This window comes from Neovison vison, chromosome 11, assembly GCF_020171115.1.
Source record: "Neovison vison isolate M4711 chromosome 11, ASM_NN_V1, whole genome shotgun sequence".
Classification (NCBI taxonomy): Eukaryota; Metazoa; Chordata; class Mammalia; order Carnivora; family Mustelidae; genus Neogale; species Neogale vison.
The window spans coordinates 128,533,362-128,554,741 of NC_058101.1; the positions used below are offsets into that span (position 1 = coordinate 128,533,362).

Sequence of the window (21,380 nt, forward strand, 5' to 3'; positions counted from 1 at the left end):
CATATTGTCTCTGGCCGCTTTTACACTATAGTGGCAGAGCTGAGTAATTGCAAGAGATCATCTGGCCCACAAAGCCTAAAATATCTACTCTCTGGCCCCTGCCAGCCCCAGCTCTGGAGGGGTCCAGCAGGGTCACCATAAGCCACATGGTGTCCATTTATATTTCAAGTTAAATTAAAATTTGATAAAATTAAATATTCAGTTCCACACTGCACTTCTCATAGATCAAGTGTTCCATAGCCACAGATGGCCAGAAACTACCCTGTTACACTGGGCACCTATAGAAGACCCCCCCCCATTATCATAGAAACTTCTATTTGATTGTGCTACCCTTGTTCGGTATTCAAATTAACACTCAAGTGGAGTTTGGGAAAAGGAATAGAAAGGAGGGTGTCACTCTTACCTTAATTTGGAGGCTCCTCTTCCCTCTCAAAGCATTATAACAACCTCAGTAATAATAAAACAAATTAACTTCCAATCTGTTCTTTCCTGGCCTTTCCCCGTTCTTCCACCAGCTTCTTACAGGTGCTATTTTCTTTTGCTTCTTCTACTTGCCTCTTTCATTCTTGCCCTGAATGGGCAACAGTGCCAACAGTAATTGTTAGTAACAAATGCTACAGTTGATGTCAAGGCATTAAAAAAAAAAAAAAAAAGGTGATGCCAAAACGTTGTGATCTTTAACCAAGCAGTTACTTAAACGTCTGTCTCAATAAACACCATACAAAATTGCAGCCAATTAATTAGGATTCACTTAGCCACTAATGTATTTTGTTTTCCTTCTTCCTTAATCTTAATAAGAAAGGACACTCACAAGAACTTTTATGTATACTAACTCATTTTAGATATCTTCATAAGAAGAAAGGGATATATATGACAATTATACCTACCTTATAGGTATCCCATTTTAAACATGAGGAATTGAGGCTGCAAAGAGATGTTCAAGTCACAGTTAGTAGGAGAGGGATGTAGGATTTGAATCCAGGAATCTGACCCTGAGTCCATGTTCTTGAACACTGTGATGAACACATTTTCAAAAATAGCTACGCTGATGCAGCTTTCTCAACTCCAGGTTTGGCTGGTTTGGAATGGATGCAGAAGAAGTATCAAAACCGGTGCTAAATTACGTCGGAGCTGGATTATCAGTAGTGAGGTACACAGTCGTTTCGGACTTAACTCTTCTTCTAAAACTTTAGAACGCCTTTTAGAGATCCCAATGTGTTTACATTTTTTTAAACCTGCATTTCATAAAAGTGCCATGATTTGCCCTCTGATTCTTCATTTATATTCACAGATTTGGCTTTCGAGGACAAAAGTGTCAGCTCTGGGTCCCAAGCCCCAGCTTTAGTTCTCAAAAGCTCTGAGACCCCTGGAAAATCATTGAGCCGCTTTGAAGCTCATTTTCATTTATCTGTGATCTTTAGAAAAATCTTAGTACATAGCTCCTAAATTAGAATCAAAAAAGGCACGTTATTTTGTAAACTCAACTATACTCTATAAATAAATGTTATGCTGTCTCCCCAGTGCCCCTGGAATAGTCCTTGATTCTCTCCTCTTATCTCCTCTCATTACTCACTTCCTCTTTGCCCACCGTTTCCACATTCCTGCTGTCACTTCATCTCTGCTCATCCCAGTCTGATAACTACTCTCTCACATATGAAAACATGTATTCATTTAAATATGTGTTTTGGGATGCATCTGTGTCTAGTCATATGCACTATGTGAATGAAGATGAAAATGACTTTAAATCTCCATAGGTCAGTGTTCAATCAATAAAACTCCTGCAGGAATTAGGTCACCTTAAATTCAGTCCCCTTTCCTTTCTAGTCTCCATTTATATTCCCTGTCAGTGCTTCACATAATGGATAGCCGTGCCTGGAAAGATTTTAGTACTTTTTTATTCTTCAGGGAAAGAACACTCTATTTCTCTTCCTCCTGCAATGATGGCTTTTTCCCTGCCACATTCAGGAACAATCTCTTTGTCATTGAAATGTTGCCTAAGAGAGTGGTTCCAGGCCAATTGGAGAAGAAATAACATAGATTATTCTAAAAAAGCAGATTCCTGACATTTTTGGTTAGAGGCAATTTTATGTATTTTGTACAATTCACATGGCATCCTAGCTTTGAATAGCTCTCCCAAAAACAATTTTTACACCCCAAAATTGTTATGTAGCATGCCTTAGTTTTGACTTAATAGTAATTTAAAGCCAATTTACTCAGTCTGTCAGGCATTGTTTTTCTCCATATTTCTTCTTTCTTTAGAAAGTGTCCATTCTCTAAAATCGCAAATTATTCATGTTCTACCCACTTCTATCTGTATGACCTTGGGCAAGTCACTTAATTTCTCCAAGTCTTAGTTTCTTCATTTGGGGCTAAAGTGAGGGAAATAATTGTGTCATCCTTATAAAATATTTTGAGGTTGAAATGAAAAGAAATATGCTAAGTGCTTTGTATATTGCTAGGTAGATGGCTAACGCTCTAAAATTTGGGTAATTTGTATTATAGTAATCATTATTTGTATCAATAGCTAGTTCATATTCAATTACTGGTTTCCCCTGGGGGGTGTGTTACTCAGCTCTGTAGTAAGCTGTCAGTGCACTTGGAGATCATACGGTTTGGTTTGGAGCTTAGTCTGTGGCACAGAAATGTGATTATCTCTTCCTGTAGGGCATTCCAACTCCCTTCTGGGTTTCTTTACCAAAAGGACCTCTGGAAGCTTTTGTTTCATTATTTTAACTCCATTAAATCAGTTAGTTCAAAAGGCATTCATTGAATAAGCTTGGAGTTTCATGGCCTGTAGAAGGAAACTTAGAATATGGTCACATTTGTTTAGTCACCTCCTATTGCTATTCTTTTTAAAGGGATAGGTGAGATAGAGTGTTTCTAGCCTTACGTTTTTCCTATATGTGGTATCACTCAGTTTCTACAACTAAAATCACTCTAGGTATTTTCTTTTCTTTTCTTTTCTTTTCTTTTCTTTTCTTTTCTTTTATTCGGGAAGGGGGTTGGCAGAGGGAGAGAGAATCTTAAGCATGCTCCACGCCTAGCATGGAGCCCCATGAGGGGCTCAGTCTCATGACCCTGAGATCATGACCTGAGCCATAATCAAGAATCGGATACTTAACAGACTGAACCACCCAGGCACCCCAACTCCAGGTATTTTAAACAGCAAAGCATTTCACACAGGAAAATTTTCACAAAATTGTGATAAGGCCCAGTGGTGCAAAAGGAGGAAGGGCGCTCTGCCCAAAGCCCTGGAGCCCATGTTCCAGCCAGCCCAGCTGCCTCTGCCCAGAGTTACCACCACTGCTGAAACTACTGGAGCCACCATCAAAACAAAACAGTCTCTCCCAACTTTTAAGCCTATTTTTATGCCTCCTGTTGGCAAAACTTAGCTGCTAATAGAGTTTAGGAAGTCATGGTTTTCAGCTTTCTAGCCTCCATGGTTCAGGAGAGAATATGTAAGAGTGGGTGTGAAGCAGACACCAAGAACAGTGTTCTCTAAAACAAACTTAAATGAAGATCCAGGAGTCAGAGTTCATAAAAAAGCCAATTTATTTTCCAATTAAAAAAAAAAAAGTGCTTTGGATTATCCTTGAGTCTGCTCTCTATTTCTTTCTCAACTTGTTGTTCCTGGAGAGTTGTGTATAAGGAAACCAGTTTTTGTTTCCAGCCCTTACCTTTCTTCAGAGCCACAGACTTATGTCTAACTAGGGTCAAACTCCGCATCTCTACCAAGATGCCCCCAGGCACCTCCTCCCCAGCCTGAGGTGAGATAACCAGTGGAAGAGAGAACCCTGCTGGGTCAGGACATGGTCGGCAGTCTGCAGACACTAGCCATTAGTTCTTTTCTCTCTACCTTCATTATTTCCCAGTCAGAATTACTTTTCTTGTTCTCCCCTTCCCTGTCAACTGGTTCCTCTTCCTATGTTCCCTGTCTCATAGAATGTAATAGCCATACTTACTCAAATTCAAAACCTAGTCATCTTGAGTTTTTTTCCCTTTCATATCCCATCTTATATCTAATCCTGTAAACATTTTTTTCCTAATGTTTCACAGGTTCTTTCCCTCCTTTCCCCCAGTTCCTTAATATAAATTCACCTGCATATGATTGTAAAAATCTCACATCTAGGAGCCCTTGAGGGGCTCAGTTGGTTAAGCATCTGACTCCTGGTTCTGGCTTAGATCATGATATCAGGGTCATGATCTCAGGGTCATGAGATAGGGCCCCTAGTCAGGCTCTACACTCAGCTTGGAGTCTGCTTGGGATTCTCTCTCTCCCTCCCTCTCTGCCTCTCACCCTGCTTGTTTGTTCTCTTTCTCTCAAATAAATAAATAAAAATCTTAAAAAAAAAAAAAAATCTCAGAGCCACTGCCAGGGAGTAGCAACCCTAAAGGCTTAAGCCTTTAGGGAGGAGAGCTAGCAGATGACCTCAGTGCTGCCAACAGGAACATGGAGGTCTGGAAGATCAAGAAGCTCATCAGGAGCTTGGAAGCAGCCCACAGCAATGGCACAAGCATGATATCATTGATTATTCCTCCCAAAGACCAGACTCCACCAGCTGCAAAAATGTTAGCAGATGAGTTTGGAACTGTATCTAACATTAAGTCCCAAGTAAAATGTCTTTTAGTTCTGGGAGCCATTACATCTGTACAACAGACACACAAGCTTTAAACAAAGTACCTCCAAATGGCCTGGTTGTTTACTGGGGTACAATTGTAACAGAAGAAGGAGAGGAAAAGAAAGTCAACATTGACTTTGAACCTTTCAAACCAATTAACACATCATTGTATTTGTGTGACAACAAATTCTATACAGAGGTTCTCACAGTGCTCCTTTTAGATGACAGCAAATTTGGCTTCATTGTAATAGATGGTAGTGGTGCACTTTTTGGCACACTCCAAGGAAACACAAGAGAAGTCGTGCACAAATTCACTGTGGATCTCCCAAAGAAACATGGTAGAGGAAGTCAATCAGCCTTGTGTTTTGCTCTTTTAAGAGTGGAAAAGTGACGTTCAGAAAGTAGCTGAGACTGCTGTTCAGCAGCTTATTTCTGGGGACAAAGTGAATGTGGCTGGTCTGGTTTTAGCTAAATCAGCTGACTTTAAAACTGAACTAAATCAATCTGATATGTTTGATCAGAGGTTGCAATCAAAAGTTTTAAAATTAGTTGATATTTCCTATGGTTGTGAAAATAGATTCAACCAAGCTATTATGTACTGAAGCCCTCTCCAACGTGAAATTCATTCAAGAGAAGATTTTGATGAAATCAGCCAGGACACAGGCAAGTACTGTTTGGGAGTTCAAGATACACTAAAGACTTTAGAAATGGAAGTTGTAGAGATTCTAATAGTCTATGAAAGTCTGGATATAATGAGATACAGTCTTCATTGCCAAAGCACAAAGAGGAAAAAATTATCTAACTCCAGAGCAAGAAAAGGATAAATCTCGTTTCACAGACAAAGAGACAGACAAAACATGAGCTGATTGAGAGCACACCCCTGCTGGAATGGTTTGCTACCAACTATAAAAAATCCGGTGCTGTATTGGATTGTCACAGATAAGTCACAAGAAGGATCTCAGTTTGTGAAGGGATTTGGTAGAATTGAAGGTTATCTTGCAGTACCAAGTAGATTTCCAGAAAATGGAATACCAAGGAGGAGATGATGAATTTTTTGACCTTGATGACTACTAGGTAGTTGACATGGGTCTGGCAAAACGTGTCTCACCCTCCAGCATGCAACCCAAGGAGCATACCTGTGATGGAATCCAAACAGTTCAATTATATAAGAGAATATTATGAAAATGTATACAGCAACAGACTGGGCAACCTGGAAGAAATGGACAAATTCCTAGAAACTTACAAACTGCCAAAACTGAAACAGGTAGAAACAGAAAATTTGAACAGACTAATAACCTGCAAAAAAATTGAATCAGTAATCAAAAATCTCCTAACAAATAAAAGCTCCAGGCCAGATGGCTTCCCTGGAGAATTCTACCATACATTTAAAGAAGAGTTAATACCTATTCTTCTCAAACTATTCCAAAAAATAGAAATGGAAAGAAAACTTACAAACTCCTTCTACAAAGCCAGCATTACCTTAATTCCAAAACCAGGCAAAGACCCCACTGAAAAGGAAAACAAGAGGCCAATATATCTAATGAACATGGATGCAACACTTTTAATAAAATACTAGCAAATTGAATTCAATGTACATTAAATTATTAATTTATTAATTATTTTTTATTAATTAATAATTATTAAATTTTTCACCGCAATCAAATGGGGTTTATTCCTGGGTCGCAGGGGTGCAGATATCTGCCTTACAACTCAAACAGTTCCAGAGCTTAATCCATGAGCATTGGATATTGAGAAGAAAACTGAAACAAAACCAGACCCTACCCTGCACTTTGGTTTGTCATGGTGTCACTGCAGCAGCCTAGAACTAAGTTCCTAAAATGCCACTTTGGACTAATTTAGAAAAGAATTCCAGTTGTAATTTTTACTTGGTGGTAAAATTGGTTGTTCCTCTATTTTATGAAAGAAAATTATTTTTTTAACCTATATACATAGAATCAAAAATACTTTAACTACTGTAAACCTTCAAAAGGTAATAGAAATGAGATAATTAAAAACAAACTCACATCTACTTTACCTAGTTTCATTTTTTTCTATTGCCAGTGTAACATTTTTGTATCTTGTATCAGTCATCACTCTTCTAATTAAGAACCTTGGAAGACTCCCATTGGATTCAGAATAAATCTGTCTCCTTAGTCTGGTATGTCCTCCACCATCACAGATTCAACCCTTCCTAGATTAGCCTTCTCCCTGTATTATCAATTCATTGACCCAGATTATTTATCACACCATACCCCAGACACTTCCCCCAGTCCAAGGACACTTTCCTCAGCTTCCTTGGCCTCCTATAAATATCAGTTGAGAATTCTTGGGTTGTTTTCTTGTGTTATTTTCTTTATTTCCCTTCTTCCTAATTAGAGTGAGTTGCTCCTAAACTTCCATTGCATCTTGAACTCTTATTATACAAGGGTCTGTTTTGTATTATTCTTACAATTCCTTTATCCTTGAACTGTGAGATCCTTTGAAGGAAGAAGTCTGTTATTTTCTTAAAATACCATCTCTCCCACTATCACCATTAGACTTTGCCACACAGTGCTTGAAATTAAAAGATGCTCAATAAAGGCTTGTTAAATTGTCAGGGTAAACACATACAAACAAGTTCTATTAATAGTAAGATATATAGAGGTACAAATCTAGGGCAACTGGAAAGATCAAAAATGTAGAGAAGCACTCCTATGTATAGCATTGATTTTTTTTTAATTCTCCATGCTTTTGACAATATTCACAGACTTTATCATATATCTTTGTGTCTTAGACACTGTACCAAGTTCTGCAAGTTTGTAGCCCAAAAGGCCTTGTGATCTATTTGGTTTTATGTTTGTATACATAAGATTAATTTCATTACCTTGTCCTAACTTAGTGCCCTGCACCCCCTCTTGACCTAACTGATCTGACTTACCTATTTTGTGACAAACACTAGTCACACGAGCTCAAAACCACTGAATTCTTGGTCCTGATTTTTTTTTTCTCATGCTCAAAACCCCCCTCCCATCCAATATTCTCTTTATTTCCTAACATATTTTGAGATTTTACCATGTTCCCAAAAGTACGCTAAGAATTTTGCATGCATTGTTATTTAATTCTCATCACATTTCAGTATAATTGGCCCATCCCCATTTCTTTAGATAGAAAAAGTTGAGACTTAGAGAGCCTAAGTGATTTGGGAGAGGTCATACAATTGTCTGAAGAAACACTCAAAGACTTTCTCCTTGGTACCGTTCAAGTATTTCTAATATACCATCTTATATTGTCATTAGGAAAACATACTCATCTATACAAAGTTGAGGGTTTTCATGATAATGTTGAGAAGAAAATGCAATTGAGATGTGTAATAATAGCTTTGCAAATTAGCAGTTATGTAAGCACACATTTAACTAAGATACACACGTTTAATTAGGTTTCATGCATTCATTTTTACTGAGTGTTAAGAGCTTTGAGGATCTTGAAGGAGATCTTACCTTCCATTGAATTAGAAAATCTGTAGAGAAAAAAGTTCACAAGGACTTGTGGTAAATGGTCTGGATTATGTGATGACTATTCTTAGTATTGTGGGAATTCAGAGAAGAGGAAGAGTCAGTGAGGACCAACCTGGGAACGGGGAGGATTCTTGTCACATTCAGCCTTCAGTTCTTCTTTAGTGTGGATAAGAAGAGGAGAGGGTGTGCTGTGTTCAACTAAGAAAGAGAAACAAGCAAAAGCAGGTGGTTGTGGAACAGGGACAGGTCAGAGACGGAAGTCGCTGTGGAGAATTATGTGGAGTAGGTTATGGGGAACATAATGCAGAGAGTAATAAAACTCAAAAAGGACAGTTACATTTGCCATAGAAGGGAATATGGAACCATTCAACTTTTAAAAGCAAGTAAGAGGCTGAACTAAGGAAGCTAACTAAGAAAACATTATCAGCACTTGTCTGCACTTTGATACCTACACTATTTCAGCCTCCTCTGTACTTTGAAAACTCCTCTTATATCTTTAACTTTTGAACCATGCAAACATATATATTTTTAAGATTTTATTTATTTATTTGACAGACAAGGTTCACAAGTAGGCAGAGAAAGAGGAGGAAGCAGGCTCACTGCTAAGCAGAGCGCCCGATGCGGGGCACTGGAATCATGACCTGAGCTGAAGGCAGAGGCTTTAACCCACTGAGTCACCCAGGCGCCCCCATGTAAGCATATTTTTAAAAAGAAATGTCAAAAGTTTACCAGAGTTGTTAATTTCCTTAAGTTAATTTAATATTTTAACACACTTTAGCCTATTTGCGTGGTTCAAAAGTCAATAATGGTAAGCAAAGCATTTGTTACAAAGATACTGGACATGAATAGAAAATGCAATATGCAAGAATGTCAAAGAGGGGGGCGCCTGGGTGGCTCAGTGGGTTAAAGCCTCTGCCTTAGGCTCAGGTCATGATCCCAGGGTCCTGGGATCAAGCCCCACATCGGGCTCTCTGCTCAGCAGGGAGCCTTTTTCCTCCTCTCTCTCTCTCTCTCTCTCTGTCTGCCTCTCTGCCTACTTGTGATCTCTGTCTATCAAATAAATAAATAAAATCTTAAAAAAAAAAAAAAAAGAATGTCAAAGGGGGAAAGTCATTAGGCTGATGCATGTGTTTTCATCTCTTAAAATATACTCTGGAGATCTTTCCATATCAGAGCACAAAGGGTGTCCTCATTTCTTTTTTTAGATCTATGAAGCATTCTGTTGTGTGACCATGAAGACTGCCTCATCTGAGTGTGGGTGTAGTGGCCACAGCATCTCTTCTTTGGGGGCTGTGCAGTTTCCTGCTCACACCCGTAGTACCTGTCTGCTGAAGTTTGTCCATCAAGGATGTTGTTAAACGTCTAGGGTTTTGTCAGTGTAACAGGTGGTTTTCACTTGTATTTTTTTTTAACCATGTGATTCCAGAGTTAATTAAGCAAGAATAAAAGATGCAGCTATAGACTGAAACAAGAAAATCAAGAGAAAGATCTGATTTGAGGGCAAATTTCATGAGTTAGGTGTCTAACTTGTTGTAGTTAAGGACACAGGAGATGTCAAAGAGAATGGCATCCTAGAGAAACGGCAGGACCCCTGGAGAAGCAGCGTGGTAGTAATCGTCTGAACATTAGAACTGGATTTAAGCTGTGTTTTCTCATAAAATGCAGGCAGCTTGCTATGAACCAGGGTTATAATAAACATCACTAAAATTTATTTTCTTCACAGTGCTTTCATATTTTTGTTCATCAAAAGTGAAATACCAAATAACATGTGTTCTGTGGACACCACACCATTAATGACAGATCATGTGAGTACAGTGTGAGAAACAATATGATTTGAAACATAAAATTTAGATAAAAGGAAGATTTGAAATAGATGAGAAGGTTGTTGTTGTTGTTGTTGTTTTCTTTCAAGGCCATTGACACTATGTTTGTGTATTTATTATAGTTAGGTCTATGTGGCAACCAGTCAGAATTGCCACAGGAAAGCTTCTCAGAAAATTCAGAGGTCTATTTATATCTGTTAATGGTAGATCTCAACTAGAAGGTGTATATACAAGCCCGTATTTTGGAACGGCTTAAGGATTTCTGCAGTGGGAGGACCCTAAGTAAAAAAGGGCAATACGAAAGTTACTTAAGAAAGAGGGAGGAGAGAGGTCTTAAAGTAGGCCAGGGGAGAGCAGTGAGGAATAGCTCAGAGGCAACCAATGAAAGGAAAAATCAAGTTGTATGAAAGGAAGAGTAGTACTTGATTTTCTTCCTTTTTCTTTTTCATCACATCCCGTTCCACTCAAAGGTAATGACAAGAAATATGTAAGAAGTTGTTGTTTGACCTTGAAGAACCTGAATTAGTCTGGGGTAACAAATCCATATTAATAGGAACAACCTATAAGAGATCTGACAAAGCACAAGGGCCAGTGGCTACATATACAAAAGTGATTGCAGGGCAAACCCCCATGGCCATGAGCCAGACTCCAGTCCTTCCTGTTTCAAGTCTCTCTTCTGTCTGCTGTGGGTCCAGTGCTATCCGACTGCCCTCGGAAAAACCAGAGCCCTACACCCCCACAGCCACACTGTCTCCCGGGAAGGTGCTGGCTCTACTCCTTACTTCAAAATTAACATTTTCTTCTCCCTTCCTTCTTCCCCTCTCAAAACCCTTATCGAATAATGAGACTGAAATGTTAGTTAAGTTGACACTAAAGTTAACTAATAATTAGCTTCAGGATAAAAGGAAAGAGATTTATTAACCTATAGACATATCTAATCTGGAAAATGTTGCAGAGAGAGAATGGAGGAATTGAGACAGAGTGAAGGTGTCCAATATTCCTTACCTCCCCTGGGGATTCAGATACTTCCTGACCAACCACTCCTCACACCTAGTGAGAGAAAAAGAAAAATGCAACTCTGTAAAAGATACATAATAGGTTAACTGCCTTAGTTTTTCTAGGCACAGTGGAAAGGTATAAGCAAACCAAGTGTAAAGATACATAAACGGCATGATTGGGTAATATGCAGCCATATATTATGAGCTCCTCATCATTGAAAGAAAGCATTGTTGCCAAACTTGCGTGAACACATAACAAGTAATTCAAATCCAATATCTTAGCTCTTACAAAGGCATCAGGAGTATCACACTAAAGTGATTTCAGCTCAAATGCAAAAATGATTACATTTGACATTAGAACTATTATAAATTGGCCTATAATTTTTCTTGACTTAGAATATTAACCTAAAAATGAATCTTAACCTCATCAAGAAACATGGCTGGAAATGTTTTATTAACTAATTCAGTTAAAGAAAACTGAATTTAAAAAGTACCTGTCAATTTTTTAGTATTCCATAGAGGAGTATGAGTTTTCCTTGGTTCTAATTTTTTTTATAGATTATCAAAACTTGCAGATGAAACACAAACATTGTTAACTTATGTTACTTTTGATAGGTGTATCAAAATAGCCATAGGTTAAACTGAAAAAATGTAAACAGAGAAGTTGCCAACTGCCCAGCCTTTTCTGAATGAAAGAGTAACAGAATCACAAACGTTCGAGTGTGAAGATGGGCCCAGGATCAGAATGCATAGTGTCACGTGCTCCTATTTTAAAGTCGTTTGAGAAAGAAAGATTAAAAACATTGAAAATCTTCTTGACACCAGGGTGATTATCAGTTGAATGCTGTTTTTGTTTTGGTTTGTGCCACTATTTTCCATAGGTGATCAACAGCACTCAAGATTCCTGCCCTGACTATTCCTGGGTGGATAAACTTTCTACAGCACACCAGCGCACAGTGTAAGAAGAGGTTCTGTTACCCTCTTTCTTATTTGGGTAAAGTAAGGATTCCCGGAGTGAAGAGGTAGTCCTCTAAGTTCAAGAAGCAAATGGTAACATAGGCTTTGACCCTCATAGTTCCATGGTGGACAGACTTTCTTGTTTCCTGCTGAATTTTTAGGTAGGGAGGTCCGTGATCTCAGTGTTTTGAGAAATTCCTAAGCCACTGCAGTATCTCTAGCCAATAAGTAGCTGACAAAACCAATCTCCTTTTGCAGCACTTTTGTGCCTAAAGTAAAAGAGGTAATACAGGCCGCAGCATATATTAATCAACAGGCTCTCAGCAATTATAGTCAAATTAGGCAATACACTTCTCTAATACTGCTTGGCCTCCACTGGAAATCCCTATACTCATATTGGATGATTTTATAAGCTCAAGATATTCATTTTCAAATATAGTAATAGAGTATTTTGGGTCCATAACAGTTATACCCCTCACTGTCATAAAGACTGAGTTTGGCTCACCAGGAGACCCTGTAGTTTAGAGTTTCTTGTGGTATGTTTTTGGATTAGCAGAGAAATATGGAAATATGTAAGTGGTACCTTGCATTTTACAATCGGTAACTGTTTTGAACTTTATGTGGTGACACACATAAGCGCTTTAAGAATATAAAGCATTTCCTCTGTTAGTATCCACACTAAACTCACAGTGGGGAAGAGGCTGTGCCTGGTGCCTAAGAAATGCTCGATATTTGAATCAATTGAGTGAAAGAATGAGCTCACAAACAAGCTTCAGAAGATAAATACATTGCTGGTTTTGCTTAGAGTAAAACAGCTCTCAAAAAAAAGGCAACAACAAAAACAAGAACATTGTTTCACAAAGTGTCTCCCTTTTAAGGGAATATTTGTTAAGAAAAACATTTTTGATTGTCTCATGATTAGCCAGACCTGGTGTGTTAGTCTGGTCTGTGTCTGGGACACCCCTTTCAGGACGATGGAGTCTAGGCTTCCCCATGACACACGGATTTCCAGTGTGGAAGGAACTGATTGTCAGGTTGGCCCTGTGAGTTCCTATTGAAATAAACTTTAAGAATTTGTTTTTATAGCGTGCCTGGATGGCTTAATCATTAAGCGTGTGCCTTCAGCTTGGGTCCTGATCTCTGGGTCCGGGGATTAAGACCCTGGTGGGGCTCCCTGCTCTGCAGGAAACCTGCTTCTCCCACTCTCGCTCCTCAAGCTTGTATTCCCTCTCTCGCTGTCTCTCTCTCTCTGTCAAATTAATAAATAAAATCTTTAAAAAAAAAAAAAAAGAATTTTTTAAGCTTGAAAAGGAATTTTTGTTTGTTTGTTTTTGCCTAAAACTCTTTCCTGTTTCATGCCATTGCCCTTTGTATTAAGTTAAAGGGACTGTTCCAAAATATTAATCATCTCTCCCCAAAAGTATTGGGAAACTTGCCTCATGCAAACGTAGCACAAGTCTCAGGAGTCCACAAGGTTCCATTGCTTAAGATGAAATATTTTCTTTTTACGATAGGAAATGTTTTACCCAAAATAGCCAAATCATTTGATTAATTCAGTGCCTCCTGACCATACCCTAGTCAATGAAGGCATAGGCAAGTCCAGGGATATCAACAGTTCTTGAACGAGCATGCATTTAGTATTTTGTCTATCCTAGCCCTGTACTAGATATTGAGTGTTCAAAAAAGAAGCGTAAGGCATATAGTCAGTCCACAAATAGTTCGTATTTAGAGAGCCAAGTTCATTATGCAGACGGTATAATGATAACAATGGTTACGTCTATGTAAGCACCATTTATAATGATAACCCATTATAATTTCTGTAAATCGTATACTGCTAAAACTAGGAAGTGGGGGACAGAGACTGCACTTTCAGTCCTGATGCTGCTCTGACCCTAGAGGATATTGCATTGACTTTTTGACAGTCATAGAGCTTGAAATAGATGTGTGATTTCTGCATAACTGCCTGTGATTCACACTTAGAAGCATGCTTTAGTTATGATTCCATTTGTGTGCTTGTCAGAAATATTGCTGTGGGCCAAGATTAACAGTGATGTGCTTGTTTTTTAAGGGGCTGCACTCTTGCAGTGATATCTGGAATACTCTATGGGTCTACATTTGTGCCCATCATTTATATCAAGGACCACAGCAAAAGAAATGACAGTATATACGCAGGGGCAAGCCAGTATGGTAAGAGTAAAACATTATTTTCCTTTATAAATGAACTCAATACCTGTTTTTCTATTTAAGCATATAAAAGGAATGTGATCATAGTAAATCCTGGTACATAGATTCGACTTACTTTTTCATTGGAAGTGGTAGATTAGAAAACCACCGAAGACTAGAAGTAATAAAGGACTGTTTGAGTCTTTTCATATGATCGTCAAAATACAAATATAATCAACGTTATTCTACTCAGGGTTGATATAGGCTACTTAGATCTTAACACACAGTTCCTGGATTTACGGTAAGATTTGGAGATTATTTTCCAGTTAGGTAATCTCTGAGAAAATATGTATTCTTCTGATCTTTTTAAAAAAGCTAAAGTGCAGTACATACCACTTTAAAATCAAGTAAAGGCCAAAGTATAACCTGCCTAAAGGTCAAAGTATAGCCTAGTCAGAGGATATTGTTTTTAAAGCATAGAGTAGTATATTGAAAAGCCCAACATAATGCCCCCAGATTATCTCAGTTTCTAGGGATAGATTGAGTCTGTCAGGTATAAACTCAACACCACGTGCAACAGCCCTTGTACAGACTCATCAGGAGATGAAAGAAGGTCTACTTCAGGGGATTTATCATTTTGTTGAAACATGGCTTCCACCCATGAACTCATAAAGGAATGAGATCATAGGAAATAAAGTTCTAAATTGGATGGAACAGAAAATTAATGTGATCTACATTCAGATAAGGGAGAAATTTGGAAGGCAAAAGTCATGAGGGAGAGACTGACGACAAAACTGGGATTTAAAAGACTTTAATTGAGTGGCTAGACTGTATAGACACCATTGTTTCTTCGTTCTTTTTTATATTCAGTCCAAATAACATTCAAATCTTTTATGAACTTGTCTTTTTTTTAAGGTATTCTACAAATATTTTTTGGGTTTTTAATATTTTCATCTGTAAAGTATAAGAACCAATAAAAATAGAATAACATAAGATAAATTAAAAGAGAAGGAAAAACAAGAGTGAAAAAAGTAAAACAGAATCGGGAATGAGTCTAAAAACTGTAACATATTTTTACACTTGCTAGAAATGAGCCATAAATTTGGCTCTAAGATTTCTTATAGACACAAGGGAAATCAAATCTGTCCCACAATTCAGTGAACACAAGATAAAAAGAACTAATCATCCAGGAGTACAGTTGTTCTTGGTCCTGGGCCATAATAAATAATTTCAACAATCTCTTTACATAAATAGTACAATCAATCCTTAGGGACCTTTCTTACGACAACTTTAATGCCATGTAATAGGAACACACTTTATTCCACTTTATTAAAACATAATTCTAGGGAGGTGCAATTTTTTTATTTCATTTATTTAACAAACACATCAGTATTATATGCACTGTGCTAGCACTCTTCTAAGCACATTACAATAATAACTCAGTTGACCCTCATAACAACCTTATTAGTTAGGTACCATTATTATTCTTGTTTTACAGTTGAGAAAATTTAGACTGTGAGAGATTAGGTCATTTGCCCAGTTGTCAAAATTAGCAAGTAGTGGATTGCAGATCCCACTCGTGTGGTATGTGCTTTTATTAACGATGTTATGCTGTCCCTAGTGGTAGTTCATACACATGTTGTTGTTGTTGTTGTTTTTCCAATTTATTTATTTTCAGAAAAACAGTATTCATTATTTTTTCACCACACCCAGTGCTCCATGCAAGCCGTGCCCTCTATAATACCCACCACCTGGTACCCCAACCTCCAACCCCCCCGCCACTTCAAACCCCTCAGATTGTTTTTCAGAGTCCATAGTCTCTCATGGTTCACCTCCCCTTCCAATTTACCCAAAAGCACATACCCTCCCCAATGTCCATAACCCTACCCCCCTTTTCCCAGCCCCCCTCCCCCCAGCAACCCACAGTTTGTTTCGTGAGATTAAGAGTCACTTATGGTTTGTCTCCCTCCCTATCCCATCTTGTTTCATGGATTCCACATGTTGTTCTTATATGATCCGGAAGTGGGGTTTAAGATTTTAGAAGAACAGACACACTGGTTAACCTTCAAGCTTTTCTCCTTAAACATGACCCCACACCTTTGCCAGAATTTCCTTTGAGAGAAACATTGAGTCTAGTATGACCTTCCCAGCCAAGAACCTATCATAGACACATCTGTATGGCGAAAGGACAGTCTGCTCAGTCGGCGCCATTGGGGTTTCTCAGATATGATACCACCATCATGTGTCATTAACTCCCCCATGTAATGAGGCCTATAGTAAACAGCTAAATAAAACTCTCTTTGAGAAAACTTCCTGAATATCCTCTCACATAGTTGTCGTCTGCAACAGAGATGCTCGTCTCCAGATTGGTCACCATATAAAATTAGCAGTCCCGTATTCTTCACACCACTCCCACTGCTGTCTACCTGGAGATTTGCTACATTGGCATTAGTAAAATTAAGCCTGCAATCTATTTTTAAAAAGAAGATGGTTTTCACATAATAGTTATAGTTTCTTATTTATCTTTCCAAGATAACCATAAAAATCAGCCTTCTACATCTGATTATAGTAACTAATTTACTACTTAATATTTCTAAGTTTTAGATATGTTAATTAATATTCTTTATAAACAGCATATAGAAACCTAAAATCATAAAATATAATTAATAGCTCCTTTACTTTTGAGGTTAATTTTGGTGAGTTTGTTTTATTTTTAGAACCCTAAATATATTTGAAATGAATAAAGGATACATTTGAGAGTCTTATGGTCTGTATTTTCAGATTTAGACTACGTTTTTGCACACTTCAGTGGCATCTTTTTTACAAGCACAGTCTACTTTCTGGCCTACTGTATAGTCATGAAAAATAACCTTAAGCTATATCCTGAAGCAGTCTTGCCAGGTAAGAATATTTACTACAAAAAAAATCTTCTTACTCTATGAAAGTATTCTCTACTCACTTAGCTTGAATAACCATCTCCTGGAAACCAAGCCACTCTATGTGACTTTGTCTGTGTATATATGTTAATTTCCTAGTTGATCCGGCCCAACTCACTAGTAAATGGGAAAGATTTAAAAACCATGAAACTTGATATGAAATGCCAGTTATTATAGAACCTGAAACTTGAAAAATGAATCTAAGGTGATTTCCTATGCCAAAATATCTTGTGTATTGACAATCAGACTCTATTATTTCTTCTTCATTATCTAAGGATGGTTATTAAAAGTCAGAGTCAATAGAACTTTGCAGTCACTTAGGTAAACAAACATTTTCTCTGAAAAGGAAGGAGAAATCCATTTTAGAGTTTGAAAAGGGTATATGATAAATGCACATGCTTTGGACTTAATCCATTTGGCACTGGTGGTAAAAAATATATATATAGTTTCTTATTTTTTAGAAGTTTGCCATAAAGCAATATGGAATATAAGTCCACAAGGAAAAAATTTTAAGAACAAAATAAAGCATATGTCAGAATTCATTTTGAATACCTGATTTGTTTAGGTCAAAGTATGCCCGTGTACCATTATAAAAAATTATCGATAGAGTATTTATTGAACACCTAGATAAGTATCCTGAAAATTTTATCTGGTATTTCCATTCAGATTCCCCCCTTAAATGGTGTTCTCAGAGCATGCCCAGATCTAATATCTTCCCTAGGTCCCTCTCCACTACAAAATCTTTATCTCAACTACAACTTTGGGTATTTTATTTAATGTCAATAAACTGAAAAGGTTGATAATTATACCCACAGCCATCAGAAAGAAAAAAAAAAAATGACTTGGTTTCCAAATGGATCCTAAAACCATGTTGGCCAAATATGTCGATAAGAATGCTTTGATAGGGGGTGCCTGGCTGGCTCAGTGGGTTAAGCCTCTGCCTTCAGTTCAGGTCATGATCTGAAGGTCCTGGAATGGAGCCCCACATCGGGATCTCTGCTTAGTGGGGAGCCTGCTTACCCCCTCTCTCTGCCTGCCTCTCTGCCTACTTGTGATCTCTCTCTCTCTCTCTCTCTGTCAAATAAATAAATCTTTAAAAAAAAAGAAAAAGAATGTGTTGATAGGAGCACTTTAATATTCCCACTGTATCTAGAATGTGGACTTTTCAGGAGAGGAACATGGCTTATAAGTGTGCGCTGTTTGCGTGTGTTTCAGGATTCCTGTCAGGAGTTCTTTGGGCAATAGCCACCTGCTGTTGGTTCATAGCTAACCATGCTCTCAGTGCTGTGGTCAGTTTTCCGATAATCACTGCTGTAAGTAGCTGAATGTTTTTCCAAATTGTTTTTCAAATATAAATCTGATTTCTCTGAAGCATTCTTAGTGAATCACTGGGGACTATCATGGAGTTCGATTTTTTAGGAGTACAGTTTGTATGACAGATTCATGTAGATTCACCAACACCCTCTCATCTCACGTCCCTAATTGCTCAGGAAACATCACTAACCTCATTTTAGCAGGTTTGTTCATCCTTGATATCCTTGCAGTTTTTATCTGGTCATTTTACTTACTGTCATTTTGGATACATTGTAATTTTCTGTCTATAACAATACTTATCTCTATGTAATATTTGAAAATTAAAAATGCTTTTGTGTATATTCTGAATCTCCTGACAACCTTGTGAGACAGAAAGGACTTCAGACTCCTCATATGATCCTTCGGTATTTTTAAAGGCTTTCAGAAAGTCCTAAAGCAAACTATTGTCTCTGGATGAGTCATGTGATTAAAGATTAAGTTTTGCTTTGTGTATACAACAGGGAGTTAATACAATGGGGTAGTAATTCTTTTTAACTGGTAACATTATTTCCTCAGAAGATATTATTTATTTTCTAGCACTAAATTCTTAATAGGATGTACCATATGGGGCCTTTTACAAGGGACACTGAATAACAATAAATACTATTTCTTTAAAAAAAAAAACTTGTAATGGACAAGATTTGGTTTTTCTGTCACTGCTTCTTGTATTAAATTATGGTAAAGACTTAGGATAAAACATTAATGCCTAATTCCGTGGAAATAAATTGCTGAGGTAGGTGAAGTATGGGCAGAGAGTCGATGAAAGTAATCACCGTGGCTCTTGGAGACTTGCCTGTCAGATTAACTATTCTCCAGCCACCCAGTTCTCCAGCCAGTTCTTGTGAGACTGGATTTTTTTTTGACATCAACTTTTTCTAGTGGAAAATCTTAAACATACCCATCATCTAGCTTCAACAGGGATAAATATGGTCAATTTTATTTTATCAAAAGAGCACATTTTTTGTTATTCTAGCAGCACTGTTCTTCCCAGGTACATCTATTTCCACTGTTATATACCCATTGGTAGCTAGATTGTGAATTTCTTGAAGGTAGCATCTATAGTTTATTACAAATAACATTTAATTAAAAAGGAGAGAGAGAAAGAAAGGAAGGAAGGGCGGGAAAGGGAGGGAGGGAGGGAGGAAGGAGAGGAGGAAATGGAGTGGGAGGGAAAGGGAGGGAAATGGGAGGGGAGGAGGGAAGAGGTGGGGAGGGAAAAGAAAGAAAGAAAACAGAAGAAACGATGTAGCAGCAACAAGGGCTTGATACCTCTGCTCCAAGTCTTCACTGATAAATCTAAAAGCTGACTCAGTTTATCCAGAAGTTCAGCTTCTCAAGGTAGCTCAAGCTCACCTTGTTTTCAAAGGCTCATTTACAAATATGTAATTTATATTCAGTTTACGAAAGGAAACTATGCAATCCTAATTGCCAAAACAGCTATCTCTTATCTAAGATGTCCTTCCTATTTGGCTCTCTTTCGCCTGAATCAAAGAGTATGTACACACTTTGACCTATGCTTGTTTTACTTTTAGCAAAGTGTCACTTTCTATAACCACATTACTCCTCACAATAACCCTTAGACCATGTCTAAAGTAATATTTAGGAAATGATCAGCCAAAAAGCCTCAGAGGTCAGTGATACCTTTTGGCATTGTCTTCTATCATGTTCTCTGAAGAGAAATAAATTTCCAGATTAGAGAGGATAAAATTCTTGAGCGATTGGCCTGATACCGTTAGTATTATATTTCCTTTTCTATTGTTTCCTTCCATCCTGTCCAAAGTCAGTATGGAATTGCCTAAGGACACAGATGCTTCTTGTTTGGTTTGGATTTTGAGGCTTAACATCTTACGTCATTGATAAAAGACAGTTCCTTTGACCTATTTCTCTGGCACTTTTGATGTTGAATTTTCCAGACACTGATAAACAGAGAGTAATGTATTTTTATTGCTTCGCTCACATCCCTGGAGTGGAGTCAAACTTTGTTGACCCAGTCATGTAGACAGTTGGAGTAGTGGAGGGCAAAAAATCTGTTGGAATTGTTTATAAGAAACCCTTCCAGAGTTTGTGCAGGGCTTGAAAAGGAATCATAAAAATGCTGATACAATATACTTTCTCCACAAAGACCATGATTAATCCAAATACCATTTTTTTTCCTTCTCAGCTAAAAAAAAGTTAATAAACTTGAATAGCTTCAAGTTTCAAACTGCAGAATCATTCTTTCTTTCCACCTCGTTTCTTCTCATTTACCTTTCCTAGATTATTTCATTCCTGTCTGAATAAACCTTTTGTTTACTTTTCCTTACATGGCTTTTCTATCAGCCTAATAATACTGTCTTTAGCATCCATTGGAGTTTAATGTCAGATATATTTCACCACCGTGCAATAGTACCAGTTTAAGAATTTTTTTAAGAGTACAGTATTTGACAGGTCCAAAATAACATACTTCAGTTATGAGATTCAGTTTCTTCAGTTATGAGATTGCTATATGGCAAATAAAGTTATAAATTATTCCCACACTTTGGGGACACCTAGGTGGCTCAGTCAGTTAAATGTCTGCCTTCAGTTCAGGTCATGATCCCAGGGTCCTGGGATCGAGTCCCACTCCAGGTTCCCTGTTTGGTAGGGAGTCTGCTTCTCCCTCTCCAACTCTCCCCTGCTCATGCTCTCTCTCTCTCTCTCCCTATCTCTCTCTCTCAAATAAATAAAATCTTTAAGATAAATTATTCCTACACTTTCTCCTATTAATCCCATTTCTAGTGTCCTAAGCTCACTAGAAAAAAAATAAATCATTTGCTTAATAAAATTTACTATAAATAGATCACATTTATTTGTGTAAATCACATAATATGACATCATCAATGTAATAAATATGAAAACTATAAAGAAACAAGAAAAATCTTTATTTTTTTACTGGCTGCTACCTTAGTTTAATGTTGAGTTAGTGTTGAGATTATGAATAGTTTTCCCTGACAATACTGTTCTACTGTTTTTACAGTAGAAAGTTATTCAATGGAAGTATTAGGTCAGCTCTCCAATA

The 21,380-nt window shown here is 37.6% G+C and overlaps 1 protein-coding gene and 1 pseudogene across 4 annotated transcripts in view; both read left to right on the forward strand.

Moving 5' to 3' along the window:
* Positions 1-21,380, forward strand: part of TMEM144 (transmembrane protein 144) — a 60,622-nt gene that overhangs the window by 10,494 nt on the left and 28,748 nt on the right. For 3 of the 4 annotated variants that reach the window (XR_006380930.1, XM_044224707.1, XM_044224706.1), the window contains exons 5-10: positions 1,070-1,150; positions 9,837-9,918; positions 11,816-11,892; positions 13,960-14,078; positions 16,836-16,955; positions 18,206-18,303. Coding sequence is in view for 2 of the 4 variants with exons in the window: in XM_044224707.1 (XP_044080642.1) it covers positions 1,070-1,150; positions 9,837-9,918; positions 11,816-11,892; positions 13,960-14,078; positions 16,836-16,955; positions 18,206-18,303 (577 nt within the window). In the remaining 2 variants the exon portion in view is untranslated. The remainder of the gene's footprint in view (positions 1-1,069; positions 1,151-9,836; positions 9,919-11,815; positions 11,893-13,959; positions 14,079-16,835; positions 16,956-18,205; positions 18,304-21,380) is intronic. The other variant, XR_006380931.1, reaches the window with a different exon arrangement.
* On the forward strand, positions 4,350-5,789 carry LOC122889508 (annotated as a pseudogene).